The sequence below is a fragment of the Bos mutus genome, chromosome 19, assembly GCF_027580195.1.
Source record: "Bos mutus isolate GX-2022 chromosome 19, NWIPB_WYAK_1.1, whole genome shotgun sequence".
Taxonomy (NCBI): domain Eukaryota; kingdom Metazoa; phylum Chordata; class Mammalia; order Artiodactyla; family Bovidae; genus Bos; species Bos mutus.
Window position 1 is genome coordinate 20677379 of NC_091635.1, and position 27559 is coordinate 20704937.

The window sequence follows — 27559 nt, forward strand, 5'->3', positions numbered from 1 at the left end:
CCAGCAGGACTGCTTGTTCTCTCTGGCAAGTCCTTCCTCCCTGGCTCCCTCCCTAATCCTGAAGCAGCTGCCGGCTGGCCTCCAGGTTCTAAAGTCCCATGCACACCAGCTCTTCCTTCCAGCCACTGCTGCCCACACACCCTGAGCTCCAAGCCAACGGGAGAGGCCAAGGGGGCATCTGGAGGAGGACTGCTTGGTGTCTACTCCAGGACCATATCAAGCATGTCAGAACAGAAAACGGAATCCTCTGCAGGTATTTTCAATAGTTGTTGTTCAGTTGGTAAGTCATGTCTGACTCTTTGCAACCCCATGGACTGCAGCACACCAGGCTCCTCTGTCCTTCACTATCTCCCAGAGTTTGCTCAAACTCACGTTCATTTTAGTCGATGATGCCTTTGAACCACCTCATTCTCTGTCATCCCCTTCTCCTTTTGTCTTAAATCTTAACCAGCATAAGAGTATTTTCCAATAAATCAGCTCTTTGAATCAGGTGGCCAAAGTATTAGAGCTTCAGCTTCAGTCCTTCCAATGAATATTCAGGGATGATTTCTTTTAATTTTGACTGGTTTGATCTCACAAGCCTTGAGACACAGCCAAAAAGTAAATAAAAATATATAAATACATACTTACCTAAAGGGAATTAGGTCTCTACAAAAACACAGGAAAGTCTGGAGGAGCAGACACTGGGCAAGGCCTCCAGGAACAGCTCCCAGGACACATGAGAAGGGCTCACCGAGAGAGTTACCCTCTGCCTGGGGAATCAGAGCCACCTCTGAATTCACTGCTGTGGGCACCATGGCCTTGCTCATCAAACCCAGGAGCCAATCTGTGTGTAAGGACAGAACTCAGTGCTCAACCCGAGCCCAGGCTGCAAGGGAGTCTGGGAAAGGTGGGTTTTAGCAACACTAAAAGCTGCCAGCAGGAAGGGTAGTCGATGCTGAGGGCCAGTTGAGCTATTGCAAACCCCCAGACCTGCTTCTTGATCTCCGTGAATACATGCTTTCTAAAATGAACATGCGTTTGAGCCAACTCTGGGAGATAGTCATTGTGTCTGACTCTGCAACCCCATGGACTGTACCCTGCCAGGCTCCTCTGTCCATGGGATTCTCCAGACAAGAATACTGGAGTGGGTTGCCATGCCCTCCTCCAGGGGATCTTCCCAACACAGGGATTGAACCTGTGTCTCTTACATCTCCTGCACTGGCAGGCAGATTCTTTACCAGTAGCGCTACCTAGGAAGCCCTTCTTGATCTATAATGGGTACTAATTTCAGTGTTTACATCTGGCATTAGTTTGAGGATGAAATGGGAGAACTTGGGGGAAGCTCTTGGTTTGGAGCTGCACCAGGGCCTGGTTGGTGCTCGTTGCCACCGCTGAGACCTCCGCCCGTAGCAAACCTCACTCTGAAATGGGCTTGGAGTTCACTCTTTTGTGGAGAGTTCGCTTTAGAAAGTTTAGAACAAAGGGTTTTGATAGGGTGGCCCAACAACGGGCTCCTTCATCACCAGCCACCCCAGACATGTTGCCTTTGGGGCTCTGGTCAGCTGCTCAGCCAAGCCAGCCGTTGTTGACTTTCCAGCCAGGAGTGTTATATAAGCTGCATATTTATTTTGTTTATCAGAAATTCTGAAAATACCAACTGGGTGTGGGCTAAGCTGCTTAATTCCTAAAGGCAACAGAGATGGTTCCTGCAAGTGAGGCGGCCACGTGCAAAGCCAGCACCAGGCTCAGAGCCAGGCCCAGCGGACAGGGTGCTGGGCAGAGCTGCTGCTTCCAGGAAGATCCAGGAGGGGGCACCAGGGGAAGCCACGTGCTTTCGGGTGCAGGTCTGACCGTTCTCATAGCAGGGCCAAGCCCGCGGCCTCGGGGTCCCTGCCTGGCACTCAAGTTCTCTACCAAGAGGACAGCCTCCACTGGCCAGATCCTCACTCCAGGCTGCTTTCAGCTACACTGCAGGCTTTTAGCAAAGAGGATGGGGGCTGGTGGGAAGATGTTCTCAGCTCTCTGGTTTGACCTAAGTTTTTGAGTCGAGAGTGGGAGGGAGAGAGAGACAGACAGATGGGGAGAAACCACACACCCTTTGTTCCCTAGCGCAACCACGAGGCCCTGGGGGGCGTTCTGCTTCCCTAATGACTGCCGTGGCACCCAGGGAACGCTGCCTAGGCCTGGTTCCAGAGCACCAGACTCACAGAACAACTTTCCTTTGAACCAGGGCCAGACACGAGCTCATGAGTCCTTGTGTGACCTTCTGGGAAATCAGTGTTCAGACTGGCAGCTGTTTTGCTGGAGAAAGATGACAGTGCTCTGTTCCCCGAAGCCCATGTGCCTGGTAGGAATTTACAAGGTCGGGGGCTGGTAGAAATTTGAGTGACCCATCCTCTTTCCCGGGAAGACAGAGGCCAGGAGCCCAAGACAGAGGGGCCCAAGCCCAGCCAGACACCCTGGCAGGAGGAGCGTCTCCATCCCGAGGTCTTTTTCAGAGAATAGGCCAGCAGTTGCTAGGCAGACAGATAAACGTTTTCTTCCTCTTTTCCCCCCAAAACTGTGCTCACCATGACACAGGTGGGAGAGGCAGCTGCAGAGCACAGGTGCGGTGTCTCCTCTACCCACGCCATGGCAGACATCCAGGGTTGACGCCAGCACAGGTCTGCTGAGCACCCTGCAAGATGACATCCACGTAGAGCTGGAGAAGAGCGCATTGCCACCCAGATGGATACAGACCAGCCCCATATTCTGGCCCCACCGCTTCATTTGGGCAGTCTATTTCCCTGAGCTTCGGTTCTCTCATTTGTAAAGGGAGATAAGCAAACACCTGAAAAGGTTGGGACTAGATGAAATATGACGTCGTGGCTAAAGCTGCCGGTCCAGTCAATACCTCTACACACGCTCCTATGCTCAACACACATCCCGCAGGAAATCTGCACGAAGGAAAATGCCGTGAGGCAAGCTCATTTTCTCTTGAATCCTTTTCTCCTCCTTTTCGTTCTCCTCCATCTTCAAATAGATCTGTTATGCAACAAAACTGTTATGCAGACTATCTCACCTACTTAAGGAAAGAAACCCAAGGACTTTTGCAGTGTTCATTAGCCTCTTATAAGTTAGTCTCATCTGGTTCATTCTTTTAGACCATCAGGAATCAAGGACCAGAGTTAAGGAAGAAAAAGAAAACAGACTCTAACACCCATTAAATGCCTATGTTGTTCCAGGCACTTCCATATATGTTAGCTCATTTACTTGCATCAGTATTTTCTGTGTGGTTAAAAAAATTTTTTTTTCACTTTTAATTGTGGTAAAATATACATAACCTAAAATTAAACATCTTAAACATTTTAAAGTGCATATATGGGAATTCCCGGGTGGTCCACTGGTTAGGACTCCGTGCTTCCACTGCACGGGGCACAGGTTCAATCCCTGATTACAGAACTAAGGTCCTGCAAGATGCACAGCATGGCCAAGAAAAACCCCCATTAAAAAAACTGTAAAGTGTATCAGCTCAGTGCTGTTAAGCACGTTCACACTGTCCTGCAACCAGTCCCCAGAAGTCTTTTCATTTTGCAAGACTAAAGCTCTACACTCACCAAACAGCTTCCCCTCTCCCTTCCCTGAGCCCTTGGCAACCAACATTTTGCTGTCTATGAATTTGATGACTCCAGGGACCTCGTGTAAGCACCTCCTAGAGTACTGCATCAGTGTTTGTCTTTTGGTGACTGGCTTATTTCACCTAAAATGAGGCCCTCTGTGTTGGTATTGTTTGATGTGTGGCATCCGTCAGGACTTCCTTACTTTTTAAGGATGAATAATAATAGTCCATTGACTGAATAGATAACAGTCTGTTTTTCTATTTCCTCAATGGACACTTGGGTTGCCTCCACCTTTTGGTTACTTGTTTTTGACTGGTTGTCCTTAGGTTTTTGTTTTTATGAGTTATTTCTTATTTAGCTTTTGACCACACTGGCTCTTCATTCCTATGGGAGGGCTTTCTCTAGCTGGGGGCTCAGGCTTCTCTTTGCAGTGGTATCTCTTGTTGCAGAGCCCAGGTTCTAGGGCACACAGGGTTCAGTAGTTGTGGCTCACGAGTTTAGTTGCTCCACAGCACGTGTGATCTTCTCAGGCCAGGGATCCAACCACTACCCCTCGCACTGGCAGGCGGATTCTTATGCCATTGGATCACCAGGGCGTTCCCTGTGCTTAGGTTTTGACCTCCTCACCTAGAAGCATTTATAGACTTAGGTGTCGGTTTGCTTGCAGACCTCCTTCTTTAATTAATTTGATGCTCCCCTTGAGCAAACAGTTGGGTTTAGCAAACAGCCTCATGTGCAGGTGTGACAGAAAGTGTCGGGAGGGGGTGTCCTCTTTGCTCCCTGGCTGGCTATGATCTGATGGATCTGGGAGCATCCCTGGCCCTTCACACTAGCACGTCTGCCTCCCTAGCAAGACCCACGTGAAGGACAAGAAGGACAGGGTTTGCTCAGTGGGGGTCACTACAAAGACATGATGCTGGGGTTGGGGAGAGAGCTGCAGGTTCAGGGGTCATGGGGTTGCAAGGGACTGACCTCCATTCATCATCTCAAGTAGAACGTGAGGATGGAAGGCAGGGGCATCGTCTGGTAGCGGGAAGGAACGGCCAGGCCATAAAATGATCAGACCTGGAAAAGACACTGAAAATGCCAAACCAGTGAAAAGAAGTGAATGATACTCTGGCTCTCTCCCTCACGGCGCACAGGGTCTCCCATCTCTGCCCCTCTGCCCACCGCTGCCCGTCTCCTCCCTTCCCAAGTGGCTGCCTCTGCTGCCAGGCCCCCAGCCCTGGGTTTAGCTGGACTCCCTTCAGTCTTGCCCGGGCCTGGCCTAGTTCGCACAGAGCTGAGCCTCCAGCTCCGCCTTCTCCCGGTCGGGCTCCACGCCCACACCACCGAAGTCCGGGGAGAGAATCTGATTGGCCCAGCCCGGCCAAGGCGGCCAATAAACCTCAGCGGAGAGGCAGTCACGTGGCACAAGGACAGGCATGGTGGGCGGGGTCCCAGGGCCGGTTGCGTGGTGTACCGTGTGCTGCCCCCACGTGCTGCCAGTGCTCGCTTCCTGAGGGGCCCGGGGCACCCAGGCCTTAGTAATCCCTGCCCGCTGTGCACCACGCTGTTCTGAGTTGAGTCTCCTTCTCAGTCGAGGCCATTATCCCCCACTGGGCCTTCTGCAGCCTGGGCTCAGCTTCCTGCTTGCTCTCCCACGTAGGTCCCTGGCAGGCCCTGGAGATGGTGACGGTCTTGGCTGCCTTGACCTCGGTAAAGCCCGGTGTCTGGGGCCAGCCACTCTAAACCTGCCGACCACAGTGGCTCGAGCTCGAGGTTCGCACTCAGAGGGCTGCCTTCAGCTGGGCGCCCTGTCCCTCAGCCCAGCCCCCTGGATGGTACCCCAACTGTCGAGGCGGAGGAGTTTCCGTGGCCCGCTATGAGAAAGCAGCTGCCTCCTAACCATGCAGCCCCAGGATAAGGCCTCCTGAGCCGGGCTGCCCCCGCCCAGCAGGTGCATCCTAAAGCCTCCAGTTCAGGAGGGGAAATGGCATCCAGGGTGGGGAGGCAGTAGCAGGTTCCTGAGCCCTGACAGCCGTGGCAGTTTCTGGAAGGACCATCTCAGAGACAGCCAGGGTTAGTGGTGAACACCAGCAGTAGGCCCAGCTCAGGAGGCCCCTGCCACAGGGGACAGCCCTGGGAGAGGGGGCGCCGTGGGGACTTGTGTCTGTTAATTTAAGAAGTAACCGTTGAGCTTGGTGCCTCTGAAGCTCTTCATCTTTGTCAAGGGAAATAGTTGGGGGTAGGCTAGGGCCGTAGTGTGCTGCGCAAGGTGGTGGAGGTGTCCAGGCCAGTGTTCTGGACCCCAGCTGCTCTGGAGAAATCACCTGGGCGGATCTCAAAGAACGCCTGGCCAAGGAATCCCCTGGTGCTAAAACCAAGAGCATGGTTCTCCTCCATGGGGCACAGTGACTGAACACCATCCCCGGGCTCAGAGGAGGAGAGTAAAACTGTTTCCTCAGCGGACTGCTGGTTACTCAGGTGCATTTAATTTAAAAAGATTCATAGAGCCTTAGGCTTATGTGTGCTCTTCTGTATAAATGTTATACTTCAGTAAGAAGTTAAAGAAAAAGGGAAAAGAAGTTGCTGCCTGGGCCTTAATTAGGTCCGAACATCTGTGGTGGGACCTGGGTAGTGGTGTTTTGGGGAAAAGCTTCCCAGGTGATTCTAAAATGCAGTCACGGGTTAGAACTGCTAGTTTAACCCTGAATTTGGTGTCTCCATTCAGTACATTCCGGTAAACTTCTCCCCAGGCAGAAATTTAACTCGGAAGTTCCCCTAGGAGGGTCTCCGGTCACTGTTAAGGCTTGGCCAGCCGGCTGTGTCCCCCCCACCCTTGCCAACCTTGGGGTCCATCAGGACCCGAGCCCAGACATTCCAGTGAAGTCTGGCTGGAGCAGGGAAGGGCAGGGGTGTGGAGGGAAGAGATGTCAGGAGGGGCAGAGAGGGAAGAGGCCACCCAAATCTAGGAGGTGGGGTTGGAGGGCAGTCGGGGTGGCCTCAGGCATTCAGGAGATGTCAGTCTTGCTCAGCCATCCGTCCTTTGCCCTGAAGATGTGTGAAGCTGAGGGACCAGGCCAGAGTCTCTCACTCCCCAGAGGAGGGCTGAGGGTTTGGTGGTCACATGGCAGGGAGGAGGGGATCAGAGAGAGGGACTCTGGCCCCTGACTTGGGGGTGCACGGCGCAGGGCAGCCCCAGGGCAAATAAAATGGCTTCAGGCCTGGTGAGGTGTAACCAATCGAGGAGAGGCTTGCAGGGGCTGGCCCTGGCTGTGCCTGGCAGGTCACTGGGTCATCAGTTCCCGGAGGCGGGGGCTCATAGGCCAGGCCCACCCCCAGGGGGACTGTCTTCCTGCTGCTGCAGGATTTGCAGCCAGAGTTGGGGGTCCCCTTGTGATGGCTCTGTGCTGGTGCTGGCTACAGCTGGTCTGTCGTGAGAGGGACTCTTGAGCCTGCCCCTCCCCGCCCCCCCGCCGAGATGGCTAGGCCAATTTGTCCAGGTCACTGGCTTCTGGCTTGCTTCCATATGTGCTTCCTCACTGAGCCTTTCTGGGCACACTCCAGCACCTCGTGGCACAATGAGGCTGCAGGGCACCGAAACTGACTCCAGCGGAGGCATCCTCTCCTTGGTTGGGCACCTTCCCAATCCCAGGGTGTGTTGGGGGCTTGCAGTGACTCTCCACCCTTTCCCTTCACCACCCCCACAAGTCCTGGGACCTGAGAGCTTTGGGTCTTTTTTCTCTGTGAGGGTCCTGGACAGATCTGAGCCCCTCCCTGCTCTGCCCTTGCTCAGAGTGGGGCGTGGGTGTTGGGCCGGAGGGGAGAGGATGGAGATGGGACCATGGAGGAGGTGGGTCCCCAGGGTGCAGGGTCTCCAGCTCCTCCCATTAGGAGGTGGATGCTGCTTCCTTTCTCGAGCTTGGCCCAGGTGACCTTGGAACTTCCCACTGCCATCCTGGAATGTTCCCTTGTCAGGCCAGCTTTGAGCCATGAGATGCCAGGCTGCCCAGAGAGGCCCCGTGACGGAAGATGGAGCCCCAGGGAAGCACCTGCTGACCGCAGGCACCCATGGCAGACAATCCCACCTGGGTGAGCCTCCGGGCGAATACAGATAGTTATTCAGTTGCTCGGTCGTGTCTGACTCTTTGAGACCCCATGGGCTGTAGCACCCCCCAGCTCCTCTGTCCTCGGGGTTCTCTAGGCAAGAATACTGGAGTGGGTTGCCCCTTCCTTCTCCAGGGGACACAGAGACACAGGTGCAATAAAAACACCAGCCCAATGCTCCCAGCAGCCCACGTGAGTTTAGGGTACACAGGTGACACCATTGTCATCTGTTCAGCGTCTCATCCTTTGGAGGAACCAACCTGCCCCTCGGATGGTCCCCAGCACCCCTATCCCACCCTCCCCTCCCTGTTGCCATCCCAGGTTGACTCTGCCCCAGTCTTCCAGAGATCTGGCTCTGAAGGTGAAGGTGTTCAGAGCTTAATCATCTCGTGGACTTGCCCTTAAAAACCCAGATTTTCTCATTCTAGTCACTCAGCTTCTTTCCAGATCACCTGCCAACGCTGACCCCCCCGCTCCACACTCTCTCTCCCCCTCCTGTTAATTAGTTTCTCCTGTTTCCACCAAAGAACCATGATTGACAAACGTTGCCAGGAGGGAGGAAGTGGTGGGGCATGCTCTCAGAGCCAGGGGATTGTGGGGCAAGTTCTCACCTGAGAAGGGAGAGAGTCCCAAAGTCCTGGGGTCTGTGGCCCTGTCCCTGAGAATTGAATTGCTGCTCCTCTCTTTTGTGGGGGGGTCTGAGACCAAGGACACAGGGCAGAGGCTGCACGGCCGCCCCTGATAGCGGGGGCTGTGGAGAGGGGCATCTTCACCTGGCCAGGGGATCCCGCGTGGGACTGGGTGACCGCTCTGCTCCAAGACTCTGTGCCAGTTCACATGGGCTGAAATCCTGGAAAACCAAACCTGGGCCCGAGCCTGCAGGCACTGAACGTGGTGCTGGCTGCATTTGCAGTCACCCCAACAATAGTGGGGTCTTCGTAGAAAAAGGCTGGAAGTGGAGTTTTGAAAGTCAGCACCTGGGCGGCCCCCACCCTGAGGGGAGCAGTCCCCACACAGGTGGAAGGGCAGGGATTCCTACACCCCCACCACCTCACCTCACTTCCTTGCTCCTGTGAGCAGCAGGGGGCAGAGAGCATGGAGGGGGACGTGGAGGCAGTTGTGAGTTTTCATCATACAAATTCTGGGGGGTGTTTGCAGATCCTCAGCCAAGGACCTGTTCCCTGGACAGTGGGCTGACCCTGACCTGCTTAGCACCCTGGGGAGCACCAAGGAAACCCGGAAGCCTGTGGGCTAGACCACTGAGTACCCTCCATCTGTGGGGCGGAGAGCCCTTTGTCAGAACTGACCCCGGACCCCTGCCCCCCCAACCCCCCTCGGGACCCTGGCTTTGCCACCTGAGTGTGTCTCTCTTTTCACCTGGACAGAGAGTCTTTGGCCCCCTCAGCCCTGCCCCACACCTGCACTTCCTGGGCCTTTGCTGCCAACCCCCTGGAAGGGGGTCAGCCTGGTGACTCCGGGTCCCCAGACCTCTGTCCAGGGCTAGTGGGTCAGGCCACAGGGCTGGTGCGCACAGGGGGCAGGGCTGGTCCCATGGGTGGCAGTTGCCCCTCCTCCACCCCTTACTCATTAGCCAGGCTGTACACCCCTTACTCATTAGCCAGACTGTACGGTTACCCTGGCCGGCTGTGTGAGGCTGGCCAAGAAGGTGCTCAGCCGTGCAGTGTGGCTGGGTGGCCTGGGCTTGGAATGGACAGCCCCCAGGACACAGTCCCCCAAGGCCGAAGGAGCCGCTGCCCTGCCCTCCGCAGGCTAGTCCCCGTTGGCTTTGGAGCTGAGGCACGGACACTCTTCGTCCTTTCTGGACCCCTGGTAAGGAGGCGGGGGGCAGGGGCTGCTCCAGGCCTTCCCCAGGAATCACCCACAGTGACGGTGTCCAGGTGGCACCAGGGGCCACCACCCAGAGCCTGGCGGGGTCTGACCTCTCTCAGCGGCGGGCAGCCCCCTCCCCCCACCATCAGAGGGACCAGGGGTGTCCTCCTTCAGGAACCCACAGGGAGGCTGGCCGAAAGGCCCGAGAGGCCAAGGGGAGCCCAGGCGTGCCTGCACGGGCATTTGCACTGGAAGAGGGGCCTTTGCCCATTTATTTTCAAAGGGAAAATGGCTCCAGGTACATTTTTTTTCTGACCATAAAGACTACTAAATATGTGCTGCTTGTAAGAGTTTGGATACCAGTAAAAGAAGACACTCCTTTCCAATCCCACCACGTGGACAGAGGCTTCTTAGGATTTTGGTGTCTTTAACTCCACTCCTCTGTGTTTGCATGCGGCCTGACGAGATGGTTACAGTAACATCACCAGCTGTATCCACTCCAGCGCCCCCAGTGGGGAACCAGAGCTCAGGGGTTGATGCTGTTGCCCCATGGGGTGGGGGCAGGACCCGGGCCTTCTGCCACCCAGCCTCAGCCACACTCTCGCTCCTCCGTTGTGGGTGACTCGCCCTGTGGCCCAGAGGGGCTTCTTGAGGGTCAGGGCCTAGAGAGCCTCTTGCTGGGAGCTGGGCTGTGAGCAGGGCCCTTGACCTTGGCCCCGGCCTTCAGTTCCTCTTCCAGATGCTGAACTTCATGGTCTACGTCGTGAGCACGGTGTTCTGCGGACACCTGGGCACGGTGGAGCTGGCAGCAGTGACCCTCTCAGTGGCCGTGAGTACAGCCAGGACCTTCTCCCCTAGGCTTCTGGGAGAAGACACGGCCTGAGGGCACAGCTGGGCCTCCGGCCTCACCCGAGCACACCCCACTCACAGGCCTGGCCAGGAGGGGTTTCCTGCTGCTGGGCAGCCCCCTGGGTGCAGGGTCCCCCCTCGGTCTCCTCCTGAAAGCCTGCATTCTCTTCTGTGTGTGGCTCCAGTTTGTCAACGTCTGTGGAGTTTCCATCGGGTTTGGCTTGTCCTCCGCCTGTGACACCTTGATGTCCCAGGTAGGTGGGCCCCCGGGAGCCAGCAGGGCCGGAGCCAGTCCCACGGCTGCTGCAGAAAGCGTAGGGTTGGGCACCCACCCGAGGCCCCCCAGTGGCCCCTGCATCTGGGAACCTGTCAGGCAGGCCTTTGGGGGGCAGCTGTCCTTGTACACCCACCCCCAGGGACCACATGATCTAGGGACCAGACCCTCCCCTTGCTAGGGTGGCCGGGCGAGAGAGCACTGGAATGAAAGACAGCCCTCTGACCTTCAGTCCTCTGACTTTGACCTTGAATCCTCTGGCCCTGTGTGCTGAGCGCACACTGAGGGGGCCTGCTGTCCTCAGAGGGCCCACCACCCGGAGGGGCTCAGCTCTGGGGTCCTGGGGCTCATGGTGGGCCTGGCTGCTGCGCACTCCCCAGGGAGACTCACATGTGCTGGTGCTTCAGGGATGGTGGGGGGTGGGCAGTGCCTCCTCTATCAGGAGTGGTCGGAGTACTGGGCACCGTGGGTGGACAGGGGCTGGAGTTCTGCAAACAGCTGCTGCCATCACTCTGAGCTGCTGAGCCCCTCAGAGGAAGCCCCGGGTGGGATTGGGGAGTGGTGGAGGGCTGCCCAGCACACCCGCCGCCCCCCTCAACCGGCCAGCGGAGGGCAGGCGCGGGGCGGGCGTTACCCCTGTGTTCCAGAGCTTCGGAAGCCCCAACAAGAAGCACGTGGGCGTCATCCTGCAGCGAGGCGTGCTGGTGCTGCTGCTCTGCTGTCTGCCCTGCTGGGCGCTCTTCCTCAACACCCAGCTCATCCTGCTGTTATGCAGGCAGGACCCGGCTGTGTCCAGGTGCGCCGGGGCGGGCAGGGCCAAGTCACCTTGGGAGGCCCACCCCAGCCCGTGCTGCCCTCTCTGGGTCTCCAGCCATTCCATGGGGGCTTGGTCTGGGGACTCTCCCCCACAGCATGCTGCTTCAGCTGTGGTCAGCAGGGGGCAGACCGCAGCCCATTTTAATTGAGAAAAGGCATTTGTATGGGATTTGTTTTCGTCTGGTCCCAGCGTGGGCCCGAGCCCCGCAGAGGCTTCGGAAGCAGTGACATGTGCACACCCCACATCACAAACAGTGGGAACAGGACCGAACCCCATTTCTGAGGAATTACACACTGTGTTGTTAATGTAGGATATGTTTCCTTACCTCACTTGTTTCCTGTTAATGTGCACTTCATGTAGTTAATTCTTAACGTGATGGAACCTTGTTTTCCCCCTTACAAACCTCACATCTCCCCGAATTTAAGTTCCCCAGCCCTGAGACCCTGTGTTTGAGTCCTTGGGTTCTTGGGCCCCGTCTCCTGGCACCCCACCCCCACCGAGGTTCCAGATGTCTCTGGGGGTCTTGTTTTCGAGGTAAAGTCTGCCAAACCTTTCCCCACAACCAGGGCATAGGCTGCTCGGCTCAGAGCTTGGTTCTTTCTCCTGCAGGCTGGCCCAGGAGTACGTGCAGGTCTACATCCCAGGCCTGCCGGTGAGTTGTCTTATGGAGCTTGGATCCTGACCCCCTACTGGCCAGGCGCCCCTCAGCCCTCATGCTGGTGGCCAGAGGGGCCGGAGAAAACTTCACATTGCGGTCGGTGGTTGGTGCAGATTGAACTTTTAAAAAGTAGCACGACACCTTTTTCTGGTTATAAAACCATTTACAGGAGAGTTTCTGGAAAGCCTGGGGAAGAAACATTTCAAATCTTCCATAATCCCAGAGAAAAGACAGGTTAATCTCTCTCTCCAGGGCTATTTCTCTTCATGAGTGTGTGTGTTACCAAACATAGAGACTCACCTGTAGTGTGAAATGGGGCCAGTGTGTGTATGTTGTTTTGTAACCCACTTTTTCCCTTTCAAATATATCATTAGTCAGTCTCTGCTGCTGCTGCTAAGTCGCTTCAGTCGTGTCCGACTCTGTGCGACCCCATAGATGGCAGCCTACCAGGCTCCTCTGTCCATGGGATTTTCCAGGCAAGAGTACTGGAGTGGGGTGCCATTGCCTTCTCTAGATATGCTCAAATCACTGTCCATAATACCCATTTCAAAGGCCCCACAGTATCCGCCCCCTTTGCCATAACTTATTAACTAGTCCCCATGTGTTGGGTACTTAGGTTGTTTGCAGTGGTCACTCTTATAAATTAGGTTGTGATCAACATTCTTGTAGAAAAATCTTTGTGAATGTCTGTAATGATGCCTTATTGGAATTGGAGTTGCTCTGTTAGTGGCTTTCTTTACTGGTTTGTATCAATTCTACCCTCAAGAACAATATTCTCATCAGCACAGAGTATTATGAAAATGTTTTCTCCAATTAGACATAGGTTATTGTAACATGCACATTATTGCAAATGAATTTGAATGTTTTTTTCATATCTTTGATCATTTGTTTTCCTTCTGTGAATTGCCCACATCCTTTGCTTATTTTAGTGGATTAATCTCTTTCTAATTATTTTAACTCTTGTTAAATAATATCTCACTCCTTTGACATATGTGTCACAAACGTTTTTCAGTTGCCTTCTAATTTTTTGATACTTTTTTCTTAAAGAATTTTTAATGTGTGCATAACAGATCCATAAATCCCATCCTTTATGATGTCTGTCTTTGATGAGCTTAAGAACAGTGACCCCATTGCAGGATTATAGAAGCATTTGCCTTTATTTTATTTGAACTTTTTAATGGCTTCTACTTTTGTGTTTAGGACTGTAATCTTTAACAAATGTTGTCTAAGAGTTGTTATTGAATGTTCTTTCTCTATTAATTTATTGAATACTAAGTAAGCAGTCCATCCACACAGATAAGTTTCTGAGATTTGAGCCCCACCCAGTGGTCCATGTGGAGAAAGCGATGGCACCCGACTCCAGTACTCTTGCCTGGAAAATCCCATGGGCGGAGGACCCTGGTAGGCTGCAGTCCATGGGGTCGCTCAGAGTCGGACACGACTGAGCGACTTCACTTTCACTTTTCACTTTCATGCATTGGAGAAGGAAATGGCAACCCACTCCAGTGTTCTTGCCTGGAGAATCCCAGGGACGGGGGAGCCTGGTGGGCTGCCGTCTATGGGGTCACACAGAGTCGGACACGACTGAGGCGACTTAGCAGCAGCAGTGGTCCACGTGTCCACTCGGGACTCATGGCTGCACGGTGTGATTTGCTGTGGTTCAGTGGACGTGTCACCACGTGGCAGGCTGTCTCAGGGGAGTCCACCTTTCTCTCTCTGCCCCCCTCTATCCCCCCTCACACTGCCCCACTCTGTCTTCCCTCTCTGCCCCCCTGTCTTCCCTCGCTGCCCCCCCTGCTTTCCCTCACTCTGCCACCCCCATCCTCCTTTGCTCTGCCCTCCTCTATCCTCCCAGCACCAGTGACAGAGCTCTTGAGGATGGGCCTGGGAAGGGAGAGGGTTGCGGTGAGCCCGTAGGGGACACCAGGGCTGTCAGGGAGCCCCAGCCACACCCTCCCATCTGGAAGCCTAGTGCCATGACTTCTTTGGGGCTCCAGATTTCTCCTGTATCATGGAAACCACCTGAAAAGTCTGGTTTTTCTTCTCTAAACCTTTGGCTCTTTAGACCAAGTGAAGGTGTCTTGTCCAACAGGGCCCCTGGGGCTGGGTCAGGGGAAACTTCCAAGTTATCACTATGGTAGCCACTTTATCAAATCAACAAAACCCCTCCCTCCCAGACAAAGATGCTGCAGAACATAACTCCCTGTGGGGTGAGAAGCATCACATGTCTTAGTCATGATGCTAACTCAACTCTTGGGACTCTTAAATGTGCCAAATGCTGTTTTGTAAGCACTTTTGCAATATCAGCATTGTGTATAAATGTATGCATAAATAGCAAGGATTCACACGCACAGTATTATCCCCTTTTTAGGTGAGGAAACCGAGGCACAGAGAGGTTAAGTAAGTGGCCTAAGGCCACACCGCTCACAGGAGGCACAGAGCCAGTACCTGAATCCAGTGGCACACTCTTGCTGACTGCAGTCCTGAAGAGAGGTGGAGGGCTGCAGGGAGGGTGGGCAGGGGCCATAGGCCTGGGCCAGGCTTTGACAGGGCAGGAAGCGCAGGGAAATGCCCCCAAGACACACACACACATGCAGGCCCCCTCTGTCCTCCGTGGACTCCTCTGAGGTCTTCACCCTGCTCTGCAGAGGCTGCTGGTGGCCTCCACCCTCCCTACCCCCACTCCCTCTGCCCAAGGCCCCTCCACCCAGAGTCTTGTCTCTGGCAGCCAGAGACAGGTCCTAGGGTAGCCCCGACCTGTGGGTTCTGGTGGCCCTTCTGTGAACAGGCCCAGTTGGCGGCCAGGGGCCCAGTCCCTCTCGTTCTTGCCGGAGCACTGGAGCCCCTCTCAGGTCCACCCTCCCGGCCCGCTGGCCCCATCCCGGCACCACCCCTCAGGCAGGGCGGGGGCACAGGCCAGCACGGCGCATATCTGTGGGTCGGGTCGTGCTCTGGTGAAGCAGTGGCCCCACGCTCATCTCAGCAGTGTCCTTGTCCATGTGGAGGTGTTGCTTACTTGTGTCTGTGTGTGTTTGTTTACACAGGCAAACTTTCTCTACAGCCTGCAGGCCAAGTACTTACAGAATCAGGTACAGGGCCCTAGCTGGAGCTGCCCCCTACCCTGTACCGCGCTGCCCAGCAGGGGAGGAGTGCCTGGGGTCCCTGTTCTGACCTCCACACGGGTCTGTGGGGAGCTGCATGCCCCCAGCCTGTGCCCCCCCGGTGTCCCCCCACTCGGTGAGGCCAGTTTTCCCCTATTTCAGGGCATCGTTTGGCCCCAAGTCTTCAGCGGCATCGTGGGCAACTGTGTCAACGGCCTGGCCAACTATATCCTGGTTTCTGTGCTGGGCCAGGGGGTCAGGTGAGCAGGGGGCTGCAGGGCCTGGTTGCAGGGGTCAAGTGTTGGGGGGTTCAGGTGGGTAAGGCGTTCAGGGGCTGGTTGGGGGATCAGGTGGGCAGGGGCTGTGGTGGCCTGGTCCACAACAAGGATTGTGGAGGCTGTCCACACTGTTCAGCCACAGAGGGGTCGTGGGGAACTGGGGATGAAGCAGGCCTGTCCCCGCCTTGCCCCCAGGGCTGGAGTCGGCCTTTGCTCCAGCCCAGCCTTCCCTCCTCTGTCAGGGGCTCCGCATTCGCCAACACAGTCTCCCAGTTCTCGCAGGCTGTCTTCCTCCTGTTCTACATCGTGCTGAAGAAGCTGCATCTGGAGACATGGGCAGGTGTGGAGGGGGCCCCCACCCAGGGAGGGGGTTGCTGAGGAGGTGCCGCCAGCACCAGCCCAGGGCCTTCATTTCATGGGCAGGGTGCCAGCTGGAGCCTTTGGAGGAGCCCTGCCCCAGGCCTGCCCCGACATCTCTCAGGGCCCACCCCCTCCCCACCCCCTCCACACCCCCTATTTCTGCACCCTCTCTCCATCTCTGTACCTGCCTCTTGGCCTCTGCACCCCACCCCTAGAGGCCCGGTTTCCCAGTCCAGTGTGTCACGGGCACAGCCCTGCTGGGGATGGGCCAGGAGCTTCCTGGCTCCTATTGGAGATTGAATGACAACTTGGACAGAATGCTGGGTGCCAGCAGCAGGGTGCACCCACATTGCTCGGATAAGCTTCACGACTCCTCATTAACTCCATTTTTATTTACATGGAGGAAGCTGGTGCCAAGAGAGTTTGTCATTCACCACAAATCACAGAAGTGGGCTCGAGCCTGCTCCTAGGCCTAGGTGCTGAGCTTTTAACCCCTGAAAGCTGGCTGTGTGGACTGTGGGTCCCTCTCTGGCCCCCATGGCTGTACAACCCTGTCTGCCTTGTGAAACCTCCCGGCACCTTGGTGTCGTGCCACCCTCCCAGCAGCCCTTCAGGGAGATGGGGCAGAGATAAGAGCTAAAATTTCATCCTAGGAGGCAGGGCCTAGGAAGGGCCAGGCTGTCTGCCAGCCCAGGCTCCCACCCAGAGGTGCTGCCCGAGGTGTTAGCCGGTACCCTCCTCCCGTCCCCACCCTGCCTGGTGCCAAGTGCCTGGGCTTGCTGCTGCTGCTGCTAAGTCGCTTCAGTTGTGTCCTACTCTGTGCGACCCCATAGACAGCAGCCCACCAGGCTCCTCCATCCCTGGGATTCTCTAGGCAAGAACACTGGAGTGGGTTGCCATTTCCTCCTCCAATGCGTGAAAGTGAAAAGTGAAAGTGAAGTCGCTCAGTCGTGTCCGACTCTTAGCGACCCCATGGACTGCAGCCTACCAGGCTCCTCCGTCCATGGGATTTTCCAGGCAAGAGGGCTTGCTGTGTGGAGCCAAAAGCTGTGGGCCCCGGTGGTGGGTGGGCTGGCTGGGCTGCAAGGCGGACGAGGGCTCAGCCAGCTGGCTTCTGCTCCTAGGCTGGTCCTGGGAGTGCCTGCAGGACTGGGGCCCCTTCTTCCGCTTGGCTATCCCCAGCATGCTGATGCTGTGCATCGAATGGTGGGCCTACGAGATCGGGAGCTTCCTCGTGGGTATGTGGGACGGCGGGATGTGGGGAGCCCCCTCCCCCGGATAGGTGGTTCACCTGCCCGGCCTGGCTCCCTGCCAGACTGTGAGCGTCCAGCAGGCAGGCCTAGGCCCAGCACTGCCCAGTCTAGGTCTGGCATGGAGTGGACACCCGGGCATGGTTTTCAGTCAGAGATGGAGTGAGATGGAACTGGTGCAACCGGCACATCTTGTGCTCATCAACCAACTCGGATCAGAGTCCAAACCACCAGGGCTGAAATGGCCCCAAGAGACCTTCCAGACTATTTATAGATGAGAAAATTGAGTCCTAAGAGTAAAAGAGGCTGTCCAGAGTCACCGCAACAGGGCCAAGAGCTGAACTCAGGCTTCTTGACCTTGGTCCAGTTTTCTTCCCTCCCTCATCACACCATGTACACAGGAGAGGGACCCTGACCCTGGCACACCCAGGCAGGGGTCTCCTGGAAGGCTGAATGCCAAGTAGAAAGGTGGTTTTTGCTGTATCTGACCTTGGAAGCCACTGGCCCCTTGGCCCCAAGAGCAAGGGGCACTCTGTCAGCCCAGGGCTGTTGGTCAGCTGGCTGGGCACTTACTGTGGTCCCGCCCCGCCTCTGCAGGCCTGCTCAGCGTGCTCGACCTCTCTGCCCAAGCAGTCATCTACGAGGTGGCCACCGTCATCTACATGGTGAGGGTCATGGGGGGCACCTTTTGTTCTGCCCCCAGCCCAACCCCCTGACAGCCTCGGGGTGTCAGAGGGGGAGGGGCAGCTGTCCCCCCAGAGGCCATTTCTGTCTCCTGAGGGACCCTCCAGACCTCCTGTGTCCCCCAGACCCAGGCCCTAACAGGCACACATGGCCCACAGCCATTCTGCCAAGGGTGATACAGAACTCTCCATGTTGGAATTGTTTTGAATTGATTGGAATCATTTAAAATTGGGAGATTTCACGTCACTATCTGGATTTTTGCACTTTTTTGAAAAACGGGACATTCCCTTTGGCAGTGGGCCCATGTTCTTGCACACCCCTAGTGGTGGGCTCTGGGGAACAGAGCCCTCTGGGGGCCCTTCCGTGCCTCTGCCGGGGAAAGGACTCTCCACAGTTCCTTCCTCTTCAAGGACATGTGGGGTATCCCGTGTCGCTTGTACAGCCTCTGCCAGCCTCCTGGGGTGCATACTCTGTGACCACAGCTTTAATCAAGGGAGTTGCAAAAACCTACCTGTACAAAACTGATTTATAAGGTGATTCTTATGTTGCAAGTGGTGTCGATGTTTTTCTCGCAGGGACCTTTTCTGACAGACTTACGACTACACTCGCCTCTTTATGTCGTGTTTACTCATGAGGTTTTGGCTGTGTGTTGATTTTGGCTGCCTGTGGTGTCTGATGGCTCAGCCAGGGTGGGGCTTTGGCTGGCTTGCTTGGGGTATCCCCACCCCACCTGCCAGCTGCCAATCTCATGGCTGGTTACCAGCAGCCAGGAACACCCTGCTTCCCTCCCTCTTGGCCTGGGGTAGGAGGGGGGCTGACTGTACCTTCTTGTCTCTGAGCCCAGATCCCCATGGGGCTCAGCATCGCGGTCTGTGTCCGAGTGGGGACAGCCCTGGGAGCCGCAGACACCGTGCAAGCCAAGCGATCAGCCATCTCAGGCACCCTCTGCACAGGTGGGTGGGATCAGGCCTAGGCCAGGGGAGGCTCTGAGAGCCACAGCTACCTTTCAAGCCTGTGTACCTGTTACGTGGCCCAGAGCAGCAAGCCTGCTGTGCCCCTTCCGGCCGCTTCCCCACCACTGGGGGTCTGGGCCGGCAGTTTCCATCACATAGTGCGATGCTGGGAAAGCCCTTCCTCACCAGGCTCCCAGCCCTCTAGGTCTTACTGTGAGCTCGGCCTCCTTGAGTGCCCAGGAGCTTGGGGCTTGCTCGTAGCGACCCTCAGAAGGACCCCTCTGCATCCATCCTGTCTCTGCTTTCTGCAGCTGCCAGGCTCAGAGCAGCTCTTCATGGAGAGCGGTGGTTCTCAGGCTTTAGACCTAGGTTGGGGGTGGGGTAGGGGAGCAGGGTGTCAAAACCCGAACCTCCCCCCGCCCCCAGCAGTTTCTGACTCGGTTGGTCGGAGATGAGGGTCTGAGAATCTGCTTCCCTAGGCAGCTGCTTGTCCAGGGACCCCATTTTGAGAACCACGGGAGGAAGGGCATTTTGCATGTTGTCATCACGGGACCACAGATGAGGGTCTTCATCCAAGTGGACATGTGGCTGGGCTGGCTCAGGCTGAGGGGAGCCAGGCTCCTCCCTTGGCTGGGTCGGCCTCACCGCCTTCATCTCTTGCAGTCGGAACCTCCCTGGTTGTGGGCATCCTGTTGAGCCTCCTGAGAAACAAGCTGGGCCACATCTTCACCAATGATGAGTACGTCTCGCCTCGCATCGGGGGCCTCAGCTGCTGCCCGTGCACAGACCAGGCGCCGACCGAAGGGCAGGGCAGAGCTGCCGGGGCTCCTTGGGGGGTTCGGATGTGTACCCCACACACAGGGAGACTCAGGGACAGGAGCGGCCTAGCCTGGCCTGGAGCCACCACCTAGGCTCGCAGAAGGTGGGGGCAGGGCGGAATAGACAAGGCCAAGGTTGTGTCTCACAGTCCCCTGTCCCTGCAGGGAAGTCGTTGCCCTGGTCAACAAGGTCCTGCCGCTGTACATCTTCTTCCAGCTGTTTGATGCCCTCTGTGTGAGTTCCGCTCCGACCCCCGTGTTCCCAACCCCTGCCCCCACCCCAGCAGCTCAGGGCTGTGAGCTTGAGCTGCCTGATTAGGGCTGACTACAAAGTGGCAGCTCTTGTTGGATCTATTATTATTCAAAATAACGCCTCCCCCTCTTTCTCTCCTGCAGTTCCGATTTACTGAGATGCACATAGATTAGCAAAATACTGACCACTCTTCAGTGCAGAATCGTAAACCCTCTTCTTCCTTGTTCCCCAGGATCGGGTTGGGGGTGGGGAGCAGGGCACAGCTCTGACCCAGGCCCCACCCGGCCAGGAGCGGCCACACTGGTTTCCAGAATAGAGGCACCCAGAGTACGGAGGGGTCCAACTTTCCGCTTGGATCACTGAAGAGCAGGTCCCATTGAGTGCAAGTCTGAATTCTGTGAATGTTTTAACAGCCTGGCATAGAGACAGCGAACACCAAAGTCTCATTTATTGAGCAGAATTTGAAGCCCTGGGTCGTCGTCTTCACGCCTTGGGCAATCTTGCAGGAAGCTCCAAGTCTCTGCCTGGAGCGTGTGCTTAGAGAGCAGCAAGGGGCAGGACGCAAGAACCCACATAGAGTCGTCATCAGCTCTTATAGGAAGGAAAGAAAGAACCGTTGGGAGAAAGTATATTCATGGAGAGTTTTCCCCAGAGCCCTGTCACTCTGGCCGGTTCCCCATACATTCCAGGGCTGGCCTTCGAATCTAGCTGGGCACAGGCTTGTAGCACATTTCTGACCTCATCAGGACTGCTTGCTTTGGGCTGGGTTTTGTCATCAAATTCACAGCTTTAATTGCAAAACATTAAAAGAAACCCTCTTCTAGGCTCTGTTATGGCTTCTGCAGGGACACTATAATTACTTTTTCTCTAGCTCCAAGGTGAGGCCACAGCTGAGAAACTCCTCCTGCAGGGTCAGGCCACAGAGGGCTCTGCATTCCTAAATGCTCCTAAGGCAGCACTGCCCACCAGGGAACCCGCAGCAGATTCACAGCTCACAATTGCTGGGGTCTTGCAGTGCGCATCGCTGTATCTACTATCTTTACTCCCGGTTATATCTATCTATCTATTTGTCTATATTTTTTTTCATTAAAAAATTTTATTTTTTGGCTGCACCACGCGGGATGTGGGATCTTCATTCTCTGACCAGAGATGGAACTGGTGCTGCCTGCAGTACCAGCTCCACTGCATTGCCAGAGAACTGCATTGGCAAACCACTGGATTGCCAGAGAACTCCTTGCCGCCGCTGCTGCTGCTGCTAAGTCGCTTCAGTCATGTCTGACTCTGTGCGACCCCATAGACAGCAGCCCACCAGGCTCCCCAGTCCCTGGGATTCTCCAGGGAAGAACACTGGAGTGGGTTGCCATTTCCTTCTCCGGTGCATGAAAGTGAAAAGCGAAAGTGAAGTTGCTCAGTCATGTCCGACTCTTAGCGACCTCATGGACTGCAGCCTACCAGGCTCCTCCGTCCATGGGATTTTCCAGGCAAGAGTACTGGAGTGGGGTGCCATTGCCTTCTCTGAGAGAACTCCTTCGATCTGTGTTGTTCTTTTTTTTTTTTTTAATAATTTTATTTATTTTTGGCTGTGCTGGGTCTTCGTTACTTGCTCAGGTTTTTCTCTATTTGTGGGAATGGGGGCTACTCTCTAGTGGCGGTGCTCAGGCTTCTCTTGCTGTGGAGCTCTTGGGTGCAGGGGCTCAGTCATTGCGGTTCTAGGGCACTAGGACCCAATAGTGTGGTGCACGGGTTTAGTTGCTCTAAAGCATGTGGGACCATCCCAGACAGGATCAAACCCGTGACTCCATTGACAAGTGGATTCTTTACCACTGAGCCACCAGAGAAGCCCTATATTATTCTTAATTTAAGTTTTCCATGGACCTAGTTTTTATTTTATATTTTTATGCCTTTCTTGAGTTATAATTTACATACCAAAAATTCATGCGTTTTACATGCATAAGTCAAACCTTTAAGTAAGTGTCTACTTGTGGAACCAGCGCTGTAATCCAGTGTGGACTGTTTTCGTCACCCCCACAGAATTCCTGGGGCCTGCTTTGAAGTCACTGCCTGCTCCCACGGGCAGGCCCTGGCAATGCACTGACCCACTTTCTGTCTGTGCATACTTGCCTTTTCTGATTATTTTATAGACATGCAATTACAGAGTATGTGGTCTTTCGTGCCTGGTTTCGTTCACTTCTTGAAATGTTTCTGAGGTTCGTCCATGGCGTAGCGTTTTTCAGGACTTCATTCCTTGTTGTGGCTGAATAATAGTCCACTCTGTGGCTGTAACATGTTTGTTTACCCATTCATCAGGTGATGGACATTTGGGTTGTTTTGAGTGCGGCCTGCTGTGACTAAGGCTGCTGGGAACATTCAAGTATGAGTCATTGTGTGGACGTATGTTTTCCTGCCCCTTAGAGTCTTAAGGAGTTGAAATGTTAGGTTGAAGTGTAAGTTTACCTTTAACTTTGTAAGAAACCATTAAGCTGTTTTCCAAAACAACTGTATCATTTTACATTCCCACCAGCAATGTACCAGGATTCCAGTTCCTCCCCTGTGTTGCTAATTCTTGGTATTATTGTTTGTCTTGAAATTGGAAAAAGTAGATTAAGAGCAGTTTTAGGTTTACAAAAAAATTGAGCAAATACAGAGTTCCCATAAGCCCCTCCCCTGGTTCCCCCTTTTATTTACATCATGTGTAAGTACAGGACATTTGTTTACTTGATGAAGAATATTGATACATTAAGTCCACAGTTCATGGTTGGTATGCGTTCTGTGGGTTTTGACAAATGTTTAAGGACATGTACCCAACATTGTGGAATCACACAGGATTCACACTGCTATATCTGAAACAGGTGAACAACAAGGTCCTGCTGTATAGCACAGGGAACTATATTCAGTATCCTGTAATAAACCATAATAGAAAAGAATATGAAAAAGACTATATATGTATGTAGAACTGATCACTTTACAGCAGAAACTAACTTTTTTATATTATTTCTCATTTTTATTAGAGCCATCCTCATGAGTCTATACAGGTATCTCAATGTAGTTTTAATGTACATTTATTTATTTATTTTTTTTGGCCATGCCACACGGCACGTGGGATCTTAGTTCCCCAACCAGGGATCAAACCGAGGCTCCCTGCAGTGCGGGCACAGAGCCCTAACCACTGGACCACCCGGGAGTCCCTGATGTGCGTTTCCTGAATGACTAACGCCGAGCCCCTTCCATCTGCATGTCTCCTCGGGTGAAGTGTCCGCTTGTGTCTTTGTCCACTGCAGACATCGGGTTCTTGTTGTCTGAGCCTGCCAGGGCTGCCCTGACAAAGCACGCAAAGCCAAGTGACCTAACATACTAGAAATGGATTGTCTCGAAGTTCTGGAGACCAGAGGTCCTAGATCCAAGGCACCAGGGGAGGATCTACTCCAGGCTCTGCTGAGCTTCTGGAACCCTCAGGAGCCCCTAAGCATGTAGGAGGCATTGTTTCCCCATGTCTATTTACACTGTCTTCCCCCTCTGCATGTCTGTGTTCCAGTTTCTCCTTTTCACAAGGACACCCGTCTTCTCGGGGTAGGGTCCACCCTGATGACCTCATCTCAACTTGGTCTTCTGCAGAGATGCCATTTCCAATTAAGGTCATATTTGGAGGTCCTGGGGTCGGGACTTCAGCATCTTTGGTGGGGGTGGTGGGGGGGGCACAAGCCAACCCATAGTAATTATCTTTTTATTCAGTGCAGTCGCTCAGTCATGTCTGACTCTTTGCAACCCCATGAATTGCAGCATGCCAGGCCTCCCTGTCCATCACCAACTCCCGGAGTTCACTCAAACTCATGTGCATCGAGTCAGTGATGCCATCCAGCCATCTCATCCTCTGTTGTCCCCTTCTCCTCCTGCCCCCAATCCCTTCCAGCATCAGAGTCTTTTCCAATGAGTCAACTCTTCACATGAGGTGGCCAAAGTACTAATGTTCTTTTTTCATTGTAGAATAGTTGATTTATAATGTGTTAATTTCTACTGTATAGCAAAGTGATTCAGTTATACATATATGTATTGTTGTTCAGTTGCTAATTCGTGTCTGACTCTTTTCTACCACATGGATGGCAGCCAGGCCTCCCTGCCCCTCACTATCTCCCGGAGTTTGCCCAAGTTCATGTCCGTTGAGTTGGTGTACATTTTAAAAAATATTCTTTCCATAGTGGTTTATCATAGCATATTGAACGCAGTTCCCTGTGCTCTATATTCGGACCTTGTTTATCCATCATGTATGTAATAGTCTGCATCCGCTCACCCCAAACTCCCAGTCCACCCCTCCCCCTGTATCTGAAACGCAGCAGCCTTGTGTGACCCTGGGCAGGTCCCTCCATGAAGGAAGGGGGACGAGGGCCCCTCCTAGCCCATGTTGTGGACTTAAACAAGGCTGAGGCCTGTAGATTCCTGAGGAAGCCCCACTGCTAAGACCCACTGTCGCCTCAGCATCACCAACCCCCAGCCCTTCTGCCTTCTGCAGTGTCTCTACGCTGGGGTCCTGCGTGGGACCGGCAGGCAGGCCTTCGGGGCCGTGGTGAATGCCGTCATGTACTACGCCATCGGCCTCCCGCTGGGTGTCGTGCTGACCTTCCTGGTCGGGATGGGGATCATGGGTACGTGGTGTGGGGGGAGGGGGGAAGGCCTAGTGATCGTCGATGCCCTCACTCGCCCCCGTATCCTGCAGGCCTCTGGCTAGGCATGCTGGTCTGTGTCATGCTGGCCACCGCTGCCTTCGTCACTTACACGGCCCGGATGGACTGGAAGCGGGCTGCAGAGGAGGTGAGTGCCCTTCCCGTTACCAGAGAAACCATGCCAGACACCATCCTCAGCGCCCCCCACCCCCCCCCCGTTCAAACTCAAGCAGAGGGCTCCCGATGACCCCGAGGGTGAGCTGTGACCTTGGAAAAGGTACCTACAGCACCCTGTCTGCTGTCCTCTTGGGAGCACTTCTGAAACAGGCAGCCTGGCGTTTGCTTCTATGGCTCAGACCCTGAAACCCAGAGGGTGTGGGTTCGCCTTTGTATGAGGATCCAGTCCTCCTGGCATCTGAGACAATGGATCAACTCATATCTAAAAGAGTGCCACTTACAGTTTCCCAGACCATGGCCATGGCAGGTCTGGCCTCACCGCACTTTGGGCATTGTGGTTTCTGCAGGCTGAAGATCTGGTGCTACCCTACGTTGAGCAAGGCAGTCAGTCGGCAGGCACCACCTTCACAACAGCATTTGTTTGCTTTGTGTCTCTGGGTCACACTTTGCTCATAATTCTCATCATATTTCAAATCTTCTCATTTATGGTGAGGGGTGATCACTGAATTCTGATGTCACCATCGCAAAAATATGACCTGCTTAAGGCTCAGGTGATGGTATTTTCCAGCCAGGAAGTATCATTTAAACTGCGGTATGGACAAGGTGTCTTGCACACTTAGCAGACTTCAGTGTTGTGCAAACATTACTTTTATGTGCACCAGGAACCCAGAAAAGCCCTCTGCCTGCATCATTCACCTTATTGCAGTGGTCTGGAGGCCCCGAGGTGTGGCTGTGTGTGACCGTGTGTATCCTGCTCAGCCTGCAGGGCTCAGCTGAGGCCGGGTGGATGGGCAGCTGGCAGGCTGACCTGGCGACTCTCTCTCCTTCAGGCGCAGAAACATGCAGGACTGCCGCCATTGGGGAGCACTGGCAGCATGGCCCTCGGACCCAGGCCCGGGCCTGAGAAAGCGGTCGTGTCTTCAGGTAACACTGCCCTGTGTGCTTGGGTGGCCAGGAACCACAAGCACCCAGGCTGCTTCTCTTCCTCAATGTGACAGTGACATCTGTTCTGACACCAGGAGGGGACACTGATGTCCCGGGAAGCAGGCCCTGTCTGTCCTGGCCTGGGAGGCTATGACCCTTGGTCCTGTCATCAGACGAGGGTGTGGGTTGGGTGCTTGGATCTCCTCCCTGTTGTCCTGCAGCTAGCTGCTAAATTAGGGGACGAGGTCTGAGCACCAACCATCTGATCTCAGGGCGCATTGTCACCACCCAGCTCCAATGTGGGCAGGAGGCCTGCAGCCAAGGGTTGGGCAGGTCAGCCTGGCTTGATAACCAGTGTGGGGGGGCCCTTCCCGCCCACCCCTCCACACCCTGTCAGACCGGAGCTCTGCTGCCCCGCCTCTGGCCTGAGCCCAGGGCTGTGTGTCCACAGACCATAGCCTGGTTATCTCTGCAGCCTCACCTTGTTCATCCTGGGCTGTGCCTTGATTGGGGTGGGCATGGAGAGCCGGCACAGGCTTTGGGGGCTTCAGTGTTGCCAGAGAGTGGGGGAGGCAGCGTGACAGAGCATGTCACATGCTGAGGTCGCTGGTGAAGGATACGCACCTCTACGTCGTCTGACCCCATCTGATCTCAGCCTTGTCTGCACATCAGGTCTACAGGATGCTGTCCCACGTGTTTCCAGCTGTGAGGCAGGGGGTCAATCCTGTGGCTCCACAGCCCCCCACCCAGGGCTGAGCCGGCTTCTGTTTGCCTTGCAGTGGCCACAGGCAGCTCCCCTGGCGTGATCCTGACGACCTACTCGAGGCCCGGGGGCCACCCGGTCCTCCTCAGGACTCCAGAAGCAGTCCACGCCCTACCCACCCCTGCCGGCCGGCTGTCAGCCAAGCAGCTGGCTCTCCGCCGGGGGGCTGCTCTGGGGGTGGCAGTGGGCTCGTTGATAGTGGGGCTCATCCTGAGGGTCCTCACCGCCAGGCCCTAGCAAGACAGCTTGAGATGAAAAGGAAGCTGAGAGCAGCTGCCCACCCCAAATTCAGTGCAGGGGGATGCCCCTGACCGCTCCTCAAGAACATTCACAGGACTTCCCTGGTGATCCAGTGGTTGAGATCCTGTCCACTGAGTGGGTTTCCCCCTCCTCCCCCTGCCACCCTACCCCCACCAACCCCCACCAGTTGGGGAGTTGGGATCCCACTTGCTGCGCAGTGTGGCCAGAAAATAAACATATTTTCAGCCGGTGCTGCATGTCACACAGCGGGTCTGAGTGGCGGTTAAATTGCCTCCTCTCAGCTGGACTGCTCTTGATAAGTGCTCAGCCGACCAGAAGATGAGATTCCTGGGGTTGGTCCCGTTATTCAATAAATGGCTTCAGGTTGGAGATTTCAAATCAAGACCAAATAGAAAATGCCACTGTCACATTAAAAAGTAGGCAGTCTGCCGCCTAGGTCTGTTCACAAAGCCTTTGTGAAACTCTGGAAGGGGCGGTCAGTGGGCCCCGCGCACACAGTCCACCTTGCTGAGACCCGTCTGCTTCCTGCTCTGGAGCCTCCTGCAGGTACAGGAAGCTGGTCACCTTTCCCTCAGTCCTCTCAGGGCATCAGCATTTTCACTTGAGAAATGCCTTTCTCATAGTAGCGACAGGATATAACTAAGGGCAGTCAGTAAAGAGTCTGCTTACAATGCAGGGGGCCTGGGTTCGATCCCTGAGTTGGAAAGATCCCCCGGAGAAGGAAATGGCAACCCACTCCAGTATTCTTGTCTGGAGTATTCCATGGACAGGGGAGACTGGTGGGTTACAGTCCCTGGGGTAGCAAAGAGTCGGACATGACTAACACTTCGACAGACAGTAAAGCCTAGATCACTGGGCCAGGGAGGCTCGGGATAGAACTGGAGGCTAACCCAGTCCCAGGGTGCTTTGAGGCCTGGGACTGGGGACATGTTTGGGCTCCAGGCTGCACATGGGGCCCTGGGGGCTCAGCCTGGCCTTCAACAT

The 27559-nt window shown here is 54.9% G+C and overlaps 1 protein-coding gene across 1 annotated transcript; it reads left to right on the top strand.

The window, feature by feature from the left end:
- Positions 1 to 26551, top strand: SLC47A2 (solute carrier family 47 member 2). Its single transcript, XM_070357317.1, has 17 exons — positions 1 to 253; positions 10228 to 10329; positions 10535 to 10603; positions 11271 to 11419; positions 12050 to 12092; positions 15143 to 15187; positions 15362 to 15459; positions 15720 to 15817; positions 16962 to 17075; positions 17685 to 17752; positions 18616 to 18724; positions 19388 to 19463; positions 19708 to 19777; positions 24300 to 24432; positions 24504 to 24598; positions 25458 to 25551; positions 26331 to 26551. Exons 2-17 carry the CDS (start codon positions 10240 to 10242, stop codon positions 26549 to 26551), a joined length of 1572 nt encoding a protein of 523 aa, XP_070213418.1. The 5' UTR covers positions 1 to 253; positions 10228 to 10239.
- The last annotated feature ends 1008 nt before the right edge of the window (positions 26552 to 27559 follow it).